Genomic DNA, 18472 nt, shown 5'->3' on the forward strand with positions numbered 1-18472 from the left:
TCGGTATTTTTAACAATCAAACCGGAAGATAATTTAAATCCATATTGTTTTCCAGCTCCTTTGCAATCTTAGTGTTTACAGCCGTAAGTTATATCCGAAACTTCGACGCATTATATTCGAATAATGAAATTCTGAAGCGCGAGTATTCGCGAACATTTGAGTATTTGGAATTTTGAAGGTTCGAAAATATATGCAATTCAACAAGCGCAGCATTAGCTCTATCGAAAGCTTCAACGTCGAATTATTATTCGTTGGTTTTTCGCCTATTTGTAAGCTAAAAACTTAATAAACCCTGTTTGCAGTTAAATTATTAAATCAAAATTCAATAAATTTTTGTTAATTTGATGATTTTGAAATTTCCAAAAGTCGGTAAGCTAACAAAAGTTAAAAAAGAGTAAAAAAGTCTAATACTATTTTTTCTTTCGACAAATGATTAGCGAGATATCGTAAGTTAAACGTTAAAAAAGTTACCAAGTTTTTTTAAATATCTCAAAAGCTTAAATATCTAAAAAAATATTAGGCAAATAAAAAACATTTCAGACAGAAGTTGTTCAAATTAATGGATAGAAAAAGATAATATAACAGAAAATTGGGATTTCCATTAAAAAAAAGTAACGATCAGCGAATCTCGAAAGTAGCGCCATCTGTAAACAAAATGATATAATTGTTTTGTCCCCTTTGAAACCATACAACTTTTGTCTAAAACTTTTTTAATATCTTTCATATTTTCCGAGATTTTTGCCTGGCTCATTTAAAGTGAAACATCCTATATAACTAATGAAGTAATCTTAATGGTAAGATTGAAGATAACTTCAAGACAATCTTAGATAATAAGAATAGTAGAACTGGGACTCGAGGAGAAATTGATGTTTGTTTCGGATGACACACAAGAGGAAATAACGAAAACGTTTTTTTTTTTATATAGATCCTTTTTCTTTAATAAACAAGTGAGACACGATTTACTTATGTTAGTTAGTTAGTTAATTTTTAGACTCTCTTATATAGTTATAGTTTATAGAATTATACACAATATATAATAATATTGTCGTTACACACGTATGTAATTTTATGTCGCTGGGTACCGATTGAGAGGCAGGCATGATTCACTGGGTATTCTCTCTCTTCTTTTCGCTCTTTCTCTGCGCTCTCTCTCTCTCTCTCTCTCTCTCTCTCTCTCTCTCTCTCTCTCTCCCCTCTTCTCTCTTCATCTTGTCCTTTATTTTACAAGATTCGCACGTAGGTCGCTCGTCCATTCACGCATACACATACATACATACATACATACATACATATATAAATCATCAATTTTTATCCATGATTTGTGATTTTTATAATTCTTGCTATCGCATATACATATATATGATCTAATTACATATATCATAGATAAAAAGTACACGCTAAGTTATGTTTACTGAGATCATACTAATACATCACAGGGTTACATAGACGTAAGATTTTTCTCTTTTTGCTAATTTTTTTTTTCTTTTGTTAGTTTCCCCGCGGCAGGCACTAAACATTGCGACTTCTTTTTCAGATCTTGAGAGATTCACCAAGATTCACCAAGGTTATCTTTTTTTTTGCGATTTCGTTTCCGGCAAAGTGGTGCACAGGAGACATCGAAACATTCTCTCTACCGGTTTGTTTTAGTTCAATTTAGACCCATCCATTCGTCCAAGATAATTTTGATTTCTGCAAGCAATTAGCGATGAAGAAGTATGACTATCTCATGCAATTTAAATGTGTCTTACGGTATCGAATTGCCAGGTTAAATCGGTTCGCTTTCTTCCGATGGATGAAATGTTGCACTGACTAAATCTTAAAGGCGCCAAAAATATGCCAAGCGCGCTTCGCGCCAATCGCGAAGTCAAATCGTTCCTTTAAAATCTGCCGAACCGATCGCGCATCGCGAGTTTCGTGAATGTCCGGATTTTTTATCTTCGTTTCGCGCGAAGGAAAATTACGATTGATGCGTCCGTAACTTCAGGCTTAGTCGATCATTTGCATCTTACAACGCTTCTCTCACTACGTCCGTCTGTCGTGCTCGATGTGTAGCACATATAAACAAACCTTAAAAAGAAAATAGCCTGTGACCACCAATCGTATTTTTAAGTTACAATCTCAAAAACAGAAAATGGCGGGCGGGAGGATGTTGGGGCAGATTGATGGAAGATAAGGTAGGACTTACGAGAATATACCGCTTCTCAACGGGATGTTGGCAAATGGGGCATCGCGAAATATTGTGTGTGTAAACAGCTATCTATTATAAAGCTCAATTAAGAATATACAATTACGGTAGTACGCTAATATTACGCTCTGTGTAACAATTCGTTGGCAACGAACGAAGTAAACGTTGGCTCTCGCGATTCGCACTGGGGATGTGTCTCTCTACGTCGTTGAATGCTTAATTCGTCCGATCTCAACAAAACCTGTTGATGACAATCTTCCTCTCCGCATTAGTCACGGAAATAAAAAACTTGCAAATGCATTAACCTTTCGTTAGGCGTTTGATTTTTAAATTTTGCGATTTTCCGCGTGTCTCCCATTCGGAAAAGAAAAAACGGAGAATTACACATCATCGTAGAAAAAAAAAAAAACTCGTTCCTTGAGGTAGTATACATATTGTTGTGACTAACAAAAGGTTAACGTCATTTGCGGGATGACTTGGCATTTTCGTTGGAAATTAGCATCGATATATTTGCAAATACTTTCATTATCTCTACAATGTAGTCTCTACCGATATTTTGGAGAGGATGAAGTTTCTCCGTTAATTTGACGTTCAATCTATGATAAATTTATTATATATTTTCTATAAATTTAATAATAAATTCTGACTATAAATTTTCACGCAAATCGTTATACATTTAGCTACATCGCACTTAGAGTTTACGGAGAAAAAATATAAGAAACACAGACAGAAGTAAACTTTTGATGGAATATCGCGTGGTGAAAAGCAGTAATCCGATTGAAACGACAGCTATGTGAGGACACCGAATATTTTCGTAAGACGTTGGATCTCTTAGCTGGTAACGTAAGTAGATCGTAAAAAGAAGAAAGCCAAACTTTTGTCCGCACGAAAGTTGCAAATTTACGTGCCTCTCGCGCTGCCACTTGTCAGAAATAAACGCGACGTAGGATGAAGAAGAGGGGAAAGAAGAAAGGAGTCGGATTTCCTTGTTCTTTTTTCACGGGTGAAAAGAAAAAATCGCGGGGTGATTTGGCATCGGCTGTACTTTCTTAAAATCGTACAGGAGATCAATGCTTAAACTCGGGTAACAAACTATAGCTAAATCCCATTTCTCTCTCTCTCTCTCTCTCTCTCTTCTCTTTCTTGAGACTGGTCGTTTCCTGGCCGCGGAATCGCGAATCCCTTGCGCAATATTCTCGCCTAACTACATCCGATCGTTCCAATCATCCGCGAATTTCGGATATTAAAGCGTTACAACATTTCGCGAGAACGCGACTTTGATAAAATTTCGAGCGAGCTTCGTGGGGGAATTTACTAATTTGCCATATCGCGCGTGTTTCAAGGATTGAACGTCGAAACTAGCGCGATACGTACTGCGAAAATCTATTCCCGACGGGGCACCAGCTTCCGCGGATACTCCAGCAAGGAAGATGACTCGTCGCTGAGTAGCCGCGGGGAAAGCTGAACGCAACACGCTCGCGAATCCCAAAGATTTCCGGACCAGTCCAAGCGATTCGTTCAGTTGGATCCAATCGATACGCGCGATATACTCTGCCTTAGAACCTAATTAATTAATTCCTACGAATATAGCCTATGAACTTGCGTGTATTTCGTAGCTCCTTGTGCTCTCTCTCTCTCTCTCTCTCTCTCTCTCTCTCTCTCTCTCTCACTCTCTCTTTCTCTCCCATCACTCACTCGCTGACTCGCTCGCCATTTCATTCTCACTTTCTCGCTCGCTCGCTCACTCACTCACTCACTCACTCACTCACTCACTCACACTCTCGTAAAGTATTGTGTAACGACATCGTTTAAACTTTTTTTTTATATGAATGTTTCGAAAACAAAGAATATATTACATTAATTAATTTGGGCAAATTATTATTCTATCTACAATCTAATTTTTTTCTCAGAAATTTACTTACTCTGTCTAATCTAAGGAAAGAAAGAAAAAAATAATATGTTATAAAAAAATAGCGACAGCCACTGTCGTACTTTTTCCCCTCTTTCTCCACTGAGCGTCCCTGCTTCCTCTCGCATCCTTATCTCGACTTTTACTGTTTCTCCTCGTCCCGCGGCTCCTGCTCTATTGCCCTCGCGATCCTCGCGATATTACAAAGCGACATTACAGACACGAAGATGTGACGATGACGCTACTACCGTTTTCTTCCACTTCGGTCTTTCTCTCCCTTTTCTCGTCCGATCCACTTGCTTCGCTGTTGGTTTCTCGCCCGCGCTCGCGGCGAATAAATCTATGTGAATGGCACAGCCAACGAGGATCTAACGCCTCCTGCTGGAGCGTCCCTGCGCCCTCCTTTGTTCCCGTTCCTACCAGCGGCGCGGTGTCCCGTTTCCGGTACTATCTCTCGTCGCGCGAACGCGTGCGTAGATGAGCTGGAAGAAGACGTCGAGGCTGGAGGAGGAAGGAGGAAGCTCAAGGTTTTTAGCTGCGTATCTGGCCCGCGTTGCGGGCAATCTTCTCCGGCGGCTCTATCATGCTCTTCGTGGTCCCATTCAGGCCGCGCTTACGACTCTTCATAAAATCTGTAACAGACAACGGGCAAAATGCGACTTTACATAAACCCGTGCGAAACACTCGTCCAAGAGACGATCTATATGAGATAATCGTATATAAGTCCACATATAGGAAGATAATCAGGAGTCGCTTTAAGAGCAACGTTGAAGTTCGAGGTCCTAAGAGGTTCTTCACAGGTCAAGTGCTACGTTGTTATTTTTAGAGCCTGGTTTATATTGGCTGTGAAGAGCGCGACAATTTCAAAGACATTTTCTCTTTTCATATTCGCGAGTTGACTGAGGTCTGCAATAGACCAGAAAATTTGTTACTAGAAGAAAAAAATTACTCCCTTTATCACATTTCCGGGTCAATTAACCCTTTGCTGCATAGTCCTTTCAGAGTGCCACCTACCATCCAAGCTTGTTTTTTCAATAATTTAAATTTTTCACATATTTCTTTAGCATATTTGGTATTGTTGGACTACTAAAACGTTCCTCTAACTAATACATCAACTTTTAGAGTCATTTCAGATAAGTAATTTGTTATTAATAAGCATATACTGAGTAAAACTGTCGTTTTTAAAGAATAAATTCGTTTATATGAAATTTTAAGTAATAAAGTATATTTCAAAATCACTATTTGGGAGTTTTTGGGGTCGCTGAATACAAATCCGGTGTGAAAAATACAAAATTCAAAATGATGGGCCCAATATGATGGACGGAATTTTCAAAACTAGTCGAATTTGTTTGAAACTTGTTACTCGGGGCTTTTTGAAGTCGCTGAATACGAATATAGTGTGAAAAATTCGAGATGGTAGATCTCATATGGCAAACATAATTATAGAAATAAAACAAGCTAGCTGCGCTTGAGAAAGAGACAAGCTAACTGGTATCAACCGAATCTTGTCGTATATATCCATCATAACTCTGGCATTTCAAATTTTCGATAACGAATTTGTAATTAGCAACCTCGAAAACCCTTAAATGACAAATTTCAAGCGAATTCGGCTTATTTTGAAAATGTCGTCCGCCATTTTGAATTTCGTACTTTTCATACCGCATTTGTATTCGGTGACCCTAAAAACCGCCGAGTAACAAGTTTCACAAAATTATACATCAGAAAAAAACACGCAACAAAGGATTAATTTTTCTTCTCCTTTCTTCCTTCATTATAAACTGAGATTTATTCCGCGAATAAATAAGCACACAAAAAATTTTTCAAATAGCTCGCTTAATAGCTGGTGGTTGGCTCTCTCGGCATTCTCTTTGCTCCTCAAATTTCATCGCGACCTCCCCTCGCATGTACACTGGAAAGCAAAACGGCTTCAACAGTCTTTTTTTTTTTACAAACGTTAGTAACTAGTCTAGTTGTAAAATTCGAGAATCATTGTTCAAGAACTGCAAAAGATCGCAAGTCTCTCTAACCCCAACGATTTTGAGACTGCTCCATGTATTAAGCAGTGATTCTCAAATTCACGGATTATGAATGTCACCAGAAAAAAAAAAAAAAAAAAAAAAAAAACTATCAAAACCGTTTTGCTTTTCAGGGTACGCTCGGCGGTCGCGCGAATGTGGGAATTTTACAATTGAAATAATCTCGGGGCGGGGGAAATCCCGCGCCGACGCGGAATCGCTCCTTCGCGACTCGACCGATATCGCTCTCGTTACATGTGTGAGCACCCCGTAATTTTCGTTTGCTCGTCGAAATCTGCCGCCGCGGATCGGCGACGAGCGTGGCATCTGGCATCTGAAATCAAACACGACCACATCTCCGCGGCTTATCGCCGATTCTGATTTCTCACAACCGCGTGCAGTGTCGCACTTGACCTCTTGTAATCCGGCTTTCGCCAGACGGCAGCATGCATGCAAAATCTCCGCTGTGATAACCTTGGAGATGTAATATCGGGGCGCGCGCACCGCGCTCGTTAATTATAACGTGGCCAGATAAGCCCGCGAGGTCGCGATTTTATATTGTTTTTATTGCCGCTTCGAGAGAGAACTCGCCTGGAAGAGAGCTGCAGTTTCTGCCAGGCGAACGCCGATATTTTCGTTACAACACGGCGTCTCTCTCTCTGGCGTGAACGAAAACGACCGACGCGCCGATCATGACTCATAAAAATCGACAGGCCGGAGCTCTGAGTCACAAAGGCAGCCCCTTGAACCCCTTCGAGGGAGGGGCGGATTGCTAGCATTTGGCGACGTTTCCACGCCGAAATTAAGCGCATCTGTCCGATTCTCCGCAAACGTGCGCCGACGGAGCCACGCGACGAAAGTGAGGCGGAAGGATCGATCTCCTTGCTTCAGCGAGCGCGGAAAAATAAATATCGACGGGGGTGCGTCGTCACCCCTCCCTCCCTCCCTCCCGCGCGAGATTCACGAACCGAGCCGGCGGATTTCGCCGATACTTCCGCGCGACGTACCATCCCCAGCGCGCCTCGTGTAATTTAAATAGCCGCGTGCAGGAGGTATGCGGGCGCGCTGATCCTGATTTAAAATGCCGACCCCTTCGCAACGACCCGTCGTCCGTCCGGCGGGCCGCCCCTGGGGCCACGGAGACAAGGGGGCGCGATTGCGTGCACAGCTGATGCCCCACGCGTGCAAGCGCTCCACGCACGTCACAAAAGGGAAGCGCGGAACGGGCACGGGGGAGCCGTCGGGGAGGGTGGGGGGTCACCGGAGAGGAGCCGAGCATGGGGGTGCACTCGATGGGACCGACAACCCCATATGGATCGCAACAGCTGACCGCCGCTGGCTCATTAATAAAGTACGTTAGGAATATCGTCGTCCGGCGGCGCCCCCATGACTCTGCGTGTGCGTGCGTGCGTGTGTGCGTGTGTGTGTGTGTGTGTGTGTGCGTGTGCACGGCGAAGTACGTTACTCCGCATCGCTGCTCCCCTATACGCGAGGAAATTAAACGACGCAGATAGGAAGCCAATACAGGGCCGCCCCTGCGAGCGCGTGTGCGTACGTGTGGGTGTGCCTGCTGTGTGAACACGTGTGTACACGGTGTCCCGGAAGTCGCGAGCTTCCTCCCGAGCGAGTGTGTGATAGCGGAGGAGTAGCAGTCGCAAGAAACGGCGATTGCCCCGAGCGTGCAGATAGTCACGCGCGCGATTAATTAGCCCTTTACGCGACAATGAAGTATGCTTAGCGCTCTTGTCCTCTTTCATTTTTTACGATGTACTGCTTACGGTTCGATGGAAGTGCGATCTCACGTCTTTCTGATGCATTGATACTTGCTTTGCAGGTTTCCCTACGGTTTTCATATATCCGATTGATGTTCATTTTTAATTATTTGTAAGCAAGTCGAAAAGAAACGATTTAAAAAATTCTAATTTCTTGGAAAGTACTTAAGATTAGAAGACTGTACTGAATATTGTTCTCACGTGTTAAAATATAACATACATTTTTTCCAGAATTTGTTTGCACGTTACATTTCTTTTTGCAAACAAATTACTCGAATGAATTTTGTAAGTCTGACATGAAATTTGTAATTAACGATCTGGAAAATCTTTATGTCGTGTATCTGACTTGTATTTATTCAAACTTACATTAATATACTTCTATATGGCAGCCATATTAGATTTATAAACAAGTTTAAAAAAAGCAATTTAAAAAATATAATTCCTTGGAAAATATTCAAGATTGGAAAATGAAAATTGTGCTAAATATTGTTCTCATGTGTCAAAATATGATATACATTTTTTCCAGAATTTTTTGCACGATACATTTCTTTTTTATAAACAAATTACTTGAATGAATTTTGTAAGTTTGATATGAAATTCGTAACTAACGATCTAGGAAACTTTTATATCGTGCATTTGATTTACATTAATTCAGACTAATTTACCCCTATATGGCAGCCATATTGGATCTGTCATTCCGAATTTTTGAAATTTGACTTCAGATTTGTGATCAGCGACTCAAGAAACAGCAATGTAAGATTTCGCGGAAATCCGTCAGGTAAAAAAAAAAATGAGCCACACAAAGGATCAATAAACGTAATAAACATGAAAATCGCACGTTTCCTTCCGAACGCATGATAACGGAGCAGAGGAAACGACAGTTGGAACTTGCGTTATTTTCCTCGTTACCTCGGAAAAGTTGCGTTGCGGGATATCGCCTCGGTATTTACATCTCGGCGAGAAGTGTCTCGAAAGATTGTGTGCATGTAAAGTAAGAGTATTGTAAAAGCTTTAGCACAGAACAGTCGAAATGACAGTTTAAAAAAATATGCAATGTACGAAGAGAGTGTTGACCTATTTATTTCAGTTCCACTCAACGTCGATCAAGAATATAAGGCTTGAGTTATGTCAACAAGGAAAATTACTTCGAATTATTAATTAATTATTTTCCAGAGACCTCGACCGTTTGATCTTTACCTTTATCATTGCTAATTATTCGTACAGTCAGATAATTAATAAACAATCTCCAAGTCAGATATGTAAAACCGGGCGATAAAGAAATTCAAGGCGGACGAGCCAGCGTGACGAGCTGGCGGCCTGCGACGTTAATCCCTCCGAGCAGCTTTTTCGGCCTTCCGCGACGCGACAGGAGAAGAGATCGCGCGAACGCATCGGCTGCGTTCTGCAGGACACGCGACGCGTGCGACGCGCCACGTCCAGAAATAGTCGCGTCGCGTGGGTGGTGTGTGCACGGTCAAATAACAAATAGAGGAGAGGCAAGGGGAGAACTCTAAATCCCTCTCTCGCGAGAGCTTTACGGTCGCTTGAACGAGACGACGACGACGACGACTGGTGAGTACGCGTGCGTGCGTGTTCCAACGCGACGAATCCTCCGCGCGGTCGTAAAGCGAAGGTGAGTCGTCTTCGACAGCGACGGCGCGGCTTTGAACTGCAGTTTCTCGCGCTCGCGATAAATAATCCCACTCGCCGCCCCCGAGAGCGCTTATCCGCTCTCATTTCTTTTTCTCGCTCGTCTCTTTGTAAGGCGCAGCCGAGATCGATGCTTATCTCTTAATCGTATTACTCCCCCCTCCCTCGCCGCGTCTCTCGTCCCTCGATTAACTCAATCTACTCTCATCTTCGCGCGACCGATTAATATTTATCGAGCGCGTTTCCCCAAACAGAAAGCGACGATCAGCGCGCGAATTCGGCGTTGCAAATCGCCGCGCGTGCGCGGAAGTGACGACGTCTCTACGGTGTCGCGCAGGTAAAAATCGCTTTCGCCCGACGATCGACGTTTCACCACCCCGATCGCATCGACGGCAGACGACTTCCTGACAAATGTTTCTCGTTCTCTCGAGCGAGACGAACGACCCTCGGGATTTTCGACGTCGAGACGCCGAGAACGTGAAGGATGAAAGGAGGCGAGAGAGAAGTCCGCCGAGGCCGAGCTGCCTGCGCCAAGAGAGCGTGGGGATGAGATCTCGCGTAAATAAATGACGCACGGCGCGTTAAACAATGACGTATTCCGCTAGCGGGACCACAATGCAACGCTATTTATTTTCGCGTCATCGTTTTGCGATGCAGATCGGCGCGGCGGACGACTTCGCTTATCGCGACGCGCGCGGGAGCGAGGAGAAAAGAAGAAAAAATATCTACAGCCAGCGCGCCCCCCCTTCCCTCTCTCGTGGCACGCGATAATGCAGTTCCGATAATCCACCTCTCGTCAACAAAATTAATTTCTCATCGCCGCCGCAGAAATGAGACTTTATCTGCCGCGCCGATAAGAACTTTCTCACTTTCGCGGATGCTATTATCCTCTTAAATTCTCGGCTTTGCTCCTCTCGCCCCGGAGCGATCGAGAAATTCCCGCTACCCGCTGAAATTTGATCGTCGCATTCGCTGCGTGTTTCTGCCTGCATCGTTAGCGCTGTATCTATACGCGAGAAAAAGAAAGCGACAAAGGAAAGCACACGGGTGTGTGGGACCAAGGCGCGAAAGAAACCGTTCCTCATCCTTATCTCCGGGTGCTTGCGTAATTTTACGCACGAATTGCGGCGATCCTCCCCCCTGCGGACCAATTGGACTGACCTAGGATACGTGTTTCCCGCATAAATCAACGAGCAAATTAACCGCGATAAATTGCACGATAAACGGCTGCGCCGAATGTCGGCCGGCCGTCTGTCTCTCTTTCTCGATGTAGCATCGTTTTTTCGCATTTCGATATAGAGAGAAACGAAATTCGAGGATATTTATTCGTTTGGTACTGATATGTTAACCTAATTTGGAATTTCTCTATTTAAATACATAGTAAACAATTGCTTTCACAAAGAGCGATGTTTAGCAGAAAATTTTTATATTTTCTCATCTAAAAAACAAAAGTTTCTCCAGATAAAGATTTCTAAATATAAAAATAAAAGCATCTAAAGTACTTTCCATTTGAATCTAAGTTCCTTTACTTAAAGGAACAATTGTTCTCATGACAAGTTTTAAACGCAATTTAATTTTGAAGACAATTTATATTTCCTCATCTGGAAAAAAAGGAGAAATGTTCCCTCAGATAAAGATTTCTAAGTATAAAAATAGAAGCATCTGTTTCTTTATTTCTAACTTGCATTTAAATTCTTTTATTTAAATATAAAAAAAGAATTGTTCTCATGAAAAATTTTAACGATTTAAGGACAATTTATATTTCCTTCAGAAAAAAAATATTTCTTCTGATAAAGATTAAGTATAAAAATAAAAGTATCTAAAGTATCTTCAATTTTTCACTTAAATCTAAATTCCTTTACTTAAACATAAAGGTTCAAACTTGTTATGAGAACAAACAATTGTTCTTATGACAATTTTATCCACAATTTAATTTTAAAGACAATTTATATTTCCTCATCTAGAAAAAAAAAAAATGTTTCCTCAAATAAAGATTTCTAGGTACAAGAACAAAAGCATCTAAAGTAACTTTATCTTTCACTTAAACTTAAATTCCTTCGTTGAAATATTCAGGAATAATTTGTTCTCACAACAAGTTTTAACGGTTTAGACAATTTACGTTTCCTCATCTGGAAAAAAGTTTCCTCACAGATAGAGATTTCTAAGTAGAGAAACAAAAGTATCTAAGGTGACTTTATCTTTCACTTAAATTTAAATTCCTTCCTTCAAATATCCAAGAATAATCTTTCTCATAACAAGATTTAACGATTTAAAGACAATTTATATTTCCTCATTTGGAAAAAAAAAAAGTTTTTTCGGTAAAAGATATCCAAAACTAAATCAAGGTACCTTAAGTACCTTTAAAAAAGATAAAAATACTAGTGATCATTTAAATATAAAGATACTGTTTAAAATTTATCTTGTAAAAATATATATATATATAAGATAATACATATATATAGAAAAGGGAAGATACGTCAGTATCCACCGAGTAGATATTTCTCACTTTTGCACTTTTTCCCTCAGCGCAACACATGCATGCGACAAAAAAAGAATTGCAACTAGCTATCAATCTCTTTGACAGAAATATCGACTTCTCATATAATCGTCTTTCCTTACAACATTCTACTCTAACGACGTCGCCGAGGAAGATTGTTCAACGTTGCACCTCATCATTGGCAAACAACAGTCTCGCAAGACACTAATCACGAATGAATGAAGGAGAAGAAGACGAGGATGCGCTGATCAATCGTACACGGCTGATCACGAGGTAAACACTCGACTAATGCGATTCCTTGAGAGAGCGCGATGAGTGAAGTCCAATGTGGAAGCGATGCAAATCATTTCCCGCGCGATCACAACGAGCGCGCCTCTCCTCGTGCATATGCAATGCAGGTGTAAACAAACTTTTTATCATGCCTGAACCTTGCCGCTCGCGCGAGCCGACCGATACGTGGATGATGACTTACGAGCAGATTAGAGGCGCGAAGTGTGCGGGGGAGAGGGGGGACGCCAACGCGAGGCGCCGAGTCGCGCGATACGCGTCACTTCATCGCGGCCGAATCATCATCGTCGTCGCTCGCCGATAACGTCACAGCCGACGACGCGGTATTATAATTCCGCGCGTAGCGCGTGCGCGCGATCAAACAACTCTGAAAAACAAACATCGCTCTCTCGACTGCACGCATTTATATAATCAACGAAAAGCCGTCGGCTGGCTCGCGCCGCTCTCTTTCTTTCTCTCTCAGCCCAGCGAGCCGTAAATAGAGTTTTAATCTAATGGAAACGGAAACGAGACTCGAGCGACGTTGAGGGCTCCTCCTTTTCGTCAATGTCAACGTCGTTAGATGGAGATTTCACCCTTGCGCCGGGTAACAACAGTAGCACGATATCGCCAGAAGACCGCACATTTAATACGTTCGATAAGACGTTCGAGAGGGACGGAAACAACGACTTGCTGCAGTCGTGATTCTCGGCCATCGCTCAACGGCCATCTGATACCATGAGCGTTGACAGTCGTTACTCTTTATCTCGTGCATCTCTCACTCCGAAATCTGAATTTAGAGCTCGGCTCGACTCGCTCAGTCGAGGGACTATGATGCGATGGATTTCATCAATTCGATTCACAAGGAAAACATTCACGTCGAACGCTAAGTTGATTCTCTCGAGCCAATGAAGGGCCAAAGAAGTAAGACCCAAATGGAATTATACTCTTCTACCTTTAGATCTTAGACCCAAATGGAATTATACTCTTCTACCTTTAGATCTCAAGGTCTCACTCGAGAAAAGCCTCGAGTGAGGCAGCTATTAATAACCATTAATTAATTATTAATACGGGCCTGCAAACACTTATGGAATCTTTGGGTTATTTGGGTCAATTTCGCGCTTTTTAGAATCTGACAACCGGGTATGATATATAATAACTGAGCGGTTATCCTGAGACTGAAAGCACTCATCGAGTGCTTGGATCTGTGACTGTTTTGCGCCCTTAGATCTTGATTAGATCTGAAAGTAACTCCGACTGAACCCTCACAGAGCGGTCGCGGCGCTGAATGCGCTCATTCAGTGCGTCCGATATAGGCTTGCCAGATGCGAAATGACTGTTTCCGGGACATTTTTAGGCGACGATTGAAGAATAGGTTGTTGGAGAATTTTAGTTAAATTTGAAAAATGGAGGGGTAAGACAGAGCTAAAAGATGCCGCACTCGCAACAAACAAATGCGTGAATTAGATACCAGCAGAGAGAAGTTCGGACATAAACCATGCGACTGTATTTTTTACCACGATAATGATTTAGTTGACATCAATCTTTTCTCAGATGGCATGTCGAAAAATTCGACCCTATGAATCGCAGTGGTTAACCGCTTTCAAGTTTCTCTCTGGTACCAGTTAGAAACATGAATATTACGATTATGATTTTGTTGAAATTTTGATTTTCCGGGACAGAAAAGACTTCAATTCCTGGACACGGGACAAGCTTAAGGATTCCGGGACATTACCGGAAATCCGCTCACTGATCCGCTTTTCGATCCGACAGTCTTGCATCTTCGAGTCTCAACGTAAAAGTAACCCCTGTCAGATCCAAGAACCTTTACTAAGCAGATTACTGTTGAAACGAGTGAATTTATCGCTACTACATAACCAATCCTGTCGAGTTTTCCGATCTGGTCGGTTTGCACCGTCGGATCTATCCGTTTCAGCCACGTTTCGATATTCACTGCCAGTACTGAAAACACATAGTTTGTGTCACATTATAGATTCTCATTGCTGGCAATAAATATCGGAATGCAGAGCCTGGGTTGCACTTGTCGCCGTCGAGGTGACCCAAGTATACACATTCGCATCGGAGAGAAGAAAGGCAAAGCTCAGTGCAGCAGCGCTATTATTCACTTCAGTCGTAAAAGGCTACAAGAACAGTCTCGATCAGACCCCGTTCGCACACCCCAATTAAAAGCAGCTTCTTCGACGGGCGTCGCGCCGGGCCGGGCCGGGCCGGGCCGAACACGCACGCGAGCGAGCGGAGAGAAAGGAGGAAAAAAAGGCGACCCGATCGAAGTAAACAACACTCGCTGTCTCACTCTTACCTGTGATAGCGGACTGCTTCCTGGCAGCCGGGGGTAATACAGGGGTGGTCGGCTCGATCGGGCACCTCTTCCTCTTGGCGTTCGCGTCCACGAGCTCGGCAGGCGTCGTGGCGTCGCCGATCTCCGGCACCCTGGCTTCCTGCGGCGGCGTCCTCTCGGCGGCGCCGATCGCCATAAGCGTCGCCGCCGACGCGGCGCTCGTCGTCTCCGTCTGCTCGACGATCCTCGTGGTGATCGTGGTGGTGCTGGTCGCCGTCGTCGTCAGCGATGCCGCCGTGCTGGCGGCGGTCGTCGTCGTCGTCGTCGTCATCGCCGTCGGCGTCGCGGCGTCGTCGGCGACGATGCGCGACTTACGCGGCGTGCCGGGGGCGTGCTTTCTCAGGTAGGGCATGCCGCGCAGGGCGTAGGGCTCGGGCACGACGTCCTGCGCCGTCAGCAGCTCCCATTCGTAGCGCGAGTTCGGCCGCGGGATCTCCAAGTGGAAGTCGAAGCCCCATCGCTCAGCGTCCAGCAGCGATTGGGCCCGCAGCTCGCGCTCGGCGAGCGCCCTGGCCGCTACGTGGTCCACCGGGCCGAAGAGATCGCGGCGGACGCGGGCGAGCGCGGCCTTGCTCGGCACTGGTCGCCCGCCGCCGCTGCCTCCGCCACCGCCGCCGCCGCCGCCGCCGCCTCCGCCTAGGTTCCTGCTCATTTCCGTCATCATCGCAGGGTTCAGCACTCGTGCGCTCATATTTCGTCGCGCTCTATCGCCGCCACGGCGCTCCACAACGGCAAAGAACGCTTTCGCTCTTATTTCTCTTTCTCCCTTGCCCCCTCTCTCTCTCTCTCTCTCTTTCTCGTTTCTTCTGGACTTTTCTCGACCTTTTCGTCTACGTCGTTCCTCGCCGCTGCGCGAGGCTACGGGGCACGGAGGAGCGCGAAAGCTGCACGCCCGCCCTTGGCAAGGGATGAGGTTAGGTTACGTCGAGATGATAAAAGACACGGACTGCCTCTCTTCCTGTTGTTTTCCGCCTCTCTCGTCCTTCGTTTCACTCTCTCTCTCTCTCTCTCTCTCTCTCTCTCTTTGTTTCTCTTTCAACGCGCTATCGAGAAGCCGTGATTCGCGCTGTGCGATAAGAAGTCACTTCTTCCAGCATCGGCCACTGATGCGGGGATGACGATGACTCCTTCTAGGAATCCCCGTTGCTGGGTCCGTCGTCGGGTCGTTGAAATAATCGCGGCTACGCACCGCGGACGACGGACGGCGTGGCAACGTCGCGGGCCGTGGCGCGACCCACCGAATTTCGAATAATGGCCGCGCCGCTGGTGCTGCTGCTGCCGCTGCCGCCGCCGCAGCCGATGACGATGATGATGCTGATGCTGGTCGGCGAGAGAGAGAGAGAGAGAGAGAGCACGCGCGGCTCCGCTCGCCGCCTCCGACGGTCCACCGACGGTGACGTTTCTTTGCGGTGGAAGTGAGCGACGACGCTGCCCCGATTCCCGGGCGGGAGGAGCGCGGCGGTCACAGGACGACGAGGTCTACGCTGGTCTAACAGCAGTTACACGCTTGGCAACACAGTGCGGCCGCGGTTACTATGGGCCGAGATAGCGGCCGCGGAAACAGCCTCAAGCTCGCGCGCGATCCCGCTGCATCGCGGCGAACAGTCTGTCAAGGTCGACGCGAGGACGCTCCTCTCGCGAAAACGCGAGAAATACACGCACGCGCGCCGGTCACACGTACACACGTATACACTCGCTTTCTCTCTCTCTCTCTCTCGCGCGCGCGCGCGTGCTTGCTCGCTCGCTCGCTCACTCACTCGCCCGTTCCTTCTCTCTCCGATACCGTCGACTGCTGGTTCGCTCGCTCGCTCTCCTTCTCTCTCTCTTTCTCCTCGCAACACGATTCCTTCGGCGTAGCCTGCGGAGAACGTTGCCGACTCGGCAACGTCGCACGGCCGCGGCACTTGCGCGTGAATATCCAAGCGACGGCCGAGAGAGCGTGTTACGTGTCCCGCGCGAATTTTGTGGTCCAACGTCCAGATTGTCCGTGACGCCAGACGATCCCTCTCTCTCTCTCTTTCTCTCTTTCTCATTCACTCACTCACTCGCCCGCTCACTCTTTCCGGCCTGTCTTTCTGTCCGTTCGGAGTACCGTCTCTCTTTCTCTGCGATCACTCGTCTCACATTCTTCACACGACCAGGCACTAGGCTGCCGAGAGAGCGCACACTCGAGACGCGCGAAAGAACGCGAAACTTCTTACGCAGGCGAGAAAATCCCGTCCGGAAAAACGCTATTGCGCTATTGCACACGGCCCGAAGCAGCACGCCGCGCTCTGCGGTGGGGGGAGTGGCCGCGAGAGCGCGTCAATAAACACGAAAATACGCGTTTCCCGCCAAACACGCGACTGTCAAGGCACGCGCGTGGCCCAGCGGGCTTGGGAAGGAACGTGCGGGCACGATTGCGCAGTTACGTGACGCCGTACACGATGATACGTGCGCGATAGTGCGGCTCGCGGAGTTGCGCGGAGAGACGTAACTGTCGTGAAAAGCGCTCTCTGGCGACTGAAGCACGTTTCTCGCGCTGCGGCCAAACGCATCCACCCTCGCGCTCGGCCGTCTCCGCCTGCTGTTCGGCCCTCCTCGGTTCTCCTCCTCGTCCGCCTGACCCCGCTGACGCGCCGGCCAATCACGCGACGGGAGAAGAGGGACGGAATAACCGCCATTCGCGATGTATAGTTCCCTCGACGTGACTGCGAATACGGTTCGTGCGGCTTGCACGACCGCACGCCAGCGGCTCGTCAAGCCTGCCGAGAGAGAGAGAGAGAGAGAGAGATAGAGAGAGAGAGAGAAGGAGAGAGAAAGAAAGAGAGAGAAAGAGGGAGAGGAAAGAGAAAGAGAGAGAGAGAGAGAGAGAACGGAGAGAGCTTGTACAGTTAATCGGTCCTTACTACCACGGGAGCACGGTCAAACGGAATGCCGAACGCAAGCTGAACTCGGTCTCCGTTCTCTCACGCGCTCTCTCTTTCTCTCTCTCTCTCTCTCTCTCTCTCTCTCTCTCTCTCTTCCTCTCTCTCTCTCTCTCTCTTTCTTTCCCCCCTCTCTCTTTTCTTCAAATTCCGAATTCGAAACTCGTGAAATTGCTAGACTGATTCTCTTCGCCAGAGTTATCAGTCGATAAATATGAGCACTAACTCACGATGACTATTCCCGAAATATGAAATATGATGGCCGAGGGTGTCTTTCTTTGAGCCTTTCAAGAGTGATTATGGAATTTTTGTGACTGCGGACGCGATTGAGTGGGGAGTTATCGAGTTTCTCGCTGTGTGATTGGATCTCATCACCTGTGTTTCCGGCAATTTACAATCGAGTTTTTCCAGCAAGATTTGTAGCATCTTGCAACGACGCAATTCGTCGTTCGACGATGATCGGGAAATTCATACTTTTTATATTAATGGAATATAGAAGTTAGTATGTTTGATGGTGATTAGAAAAATGTATAGATTATAAAGAAAAGAAAACGAATTTTTCTTATTAACTTTAATAACAAACTGTTTCTTATTTTTGATACCAGCAACTCTGTCGGCCGATTGACATCGTTTAAAAATTTAAAGGACGGAAATTTCGAAAGCAAAGAATTTCACATATTTCTGTAATATTTTTCCTTTGCTTCAAGTTTTGTCCCATGCGAGATATTCAGATACTTGAGTCGAATGTGAATTTTTCAGTCACAAACTGCAATTGTAGATAGAATGTCATACGACTTAACTGAAAATGTCAGATCGAACTCTAAAGTCCGATTTGAATAACTCACCAAGCTTCAAAAACCGGCTAACCGGCCTAACATCATCGAATTCATGCGAAGCTTTCGATTTTTCACG

General features: G+C 45.4%; 1 protein-coding gene across 1 annotated transcript; it reads right to left on the minus strand.

Annotated features, from left to right (window-relative positions):
* Nucleotides 1-1048: 1048 nt before the first annotated feature.
* Nucleotides 1049-17171, minus strand: dap (cyclin-dependent kinase inhibitor dacapo). Its single transcript, XM_019843115.2, has 2 exons — nucleotides 14616-17171; nucleotides 1049-4726 (listed from the first exon to the last, which is right to left on the minus strand). Exons 1-2 carry the CDS (start codon nucleotides 15343-15345, stop codon nucleotides 4626-4628), a joined length of 831 nt encoding a protein of 276 aa, XP_019698674.2. The 5' UTR covers nucleotides 15346-17171; the 3' UTR covers nucleotides 1049-4625.
* Between the last annotated feature and the right edge of the window lie 1301 nt (nucleotides 17172-18472).

Source organism: Harpegnathos saltator, unplaced genomic scaffold, assembly GCF_003227715.2.
Source record: "Harpegnathos saltator strain DR-91 unplaced genomic scaffold, Hsal_v8.6 scaffold587, whole genome shotgun sequence".
NCBI classification, from domain to species: domain Eukaryota; kingdom Metazoa; phylum Arthropoda; class Insecta; order Hymenoptera; family Formicidae; genus Harpegnathos; species Harpegnathos saltator.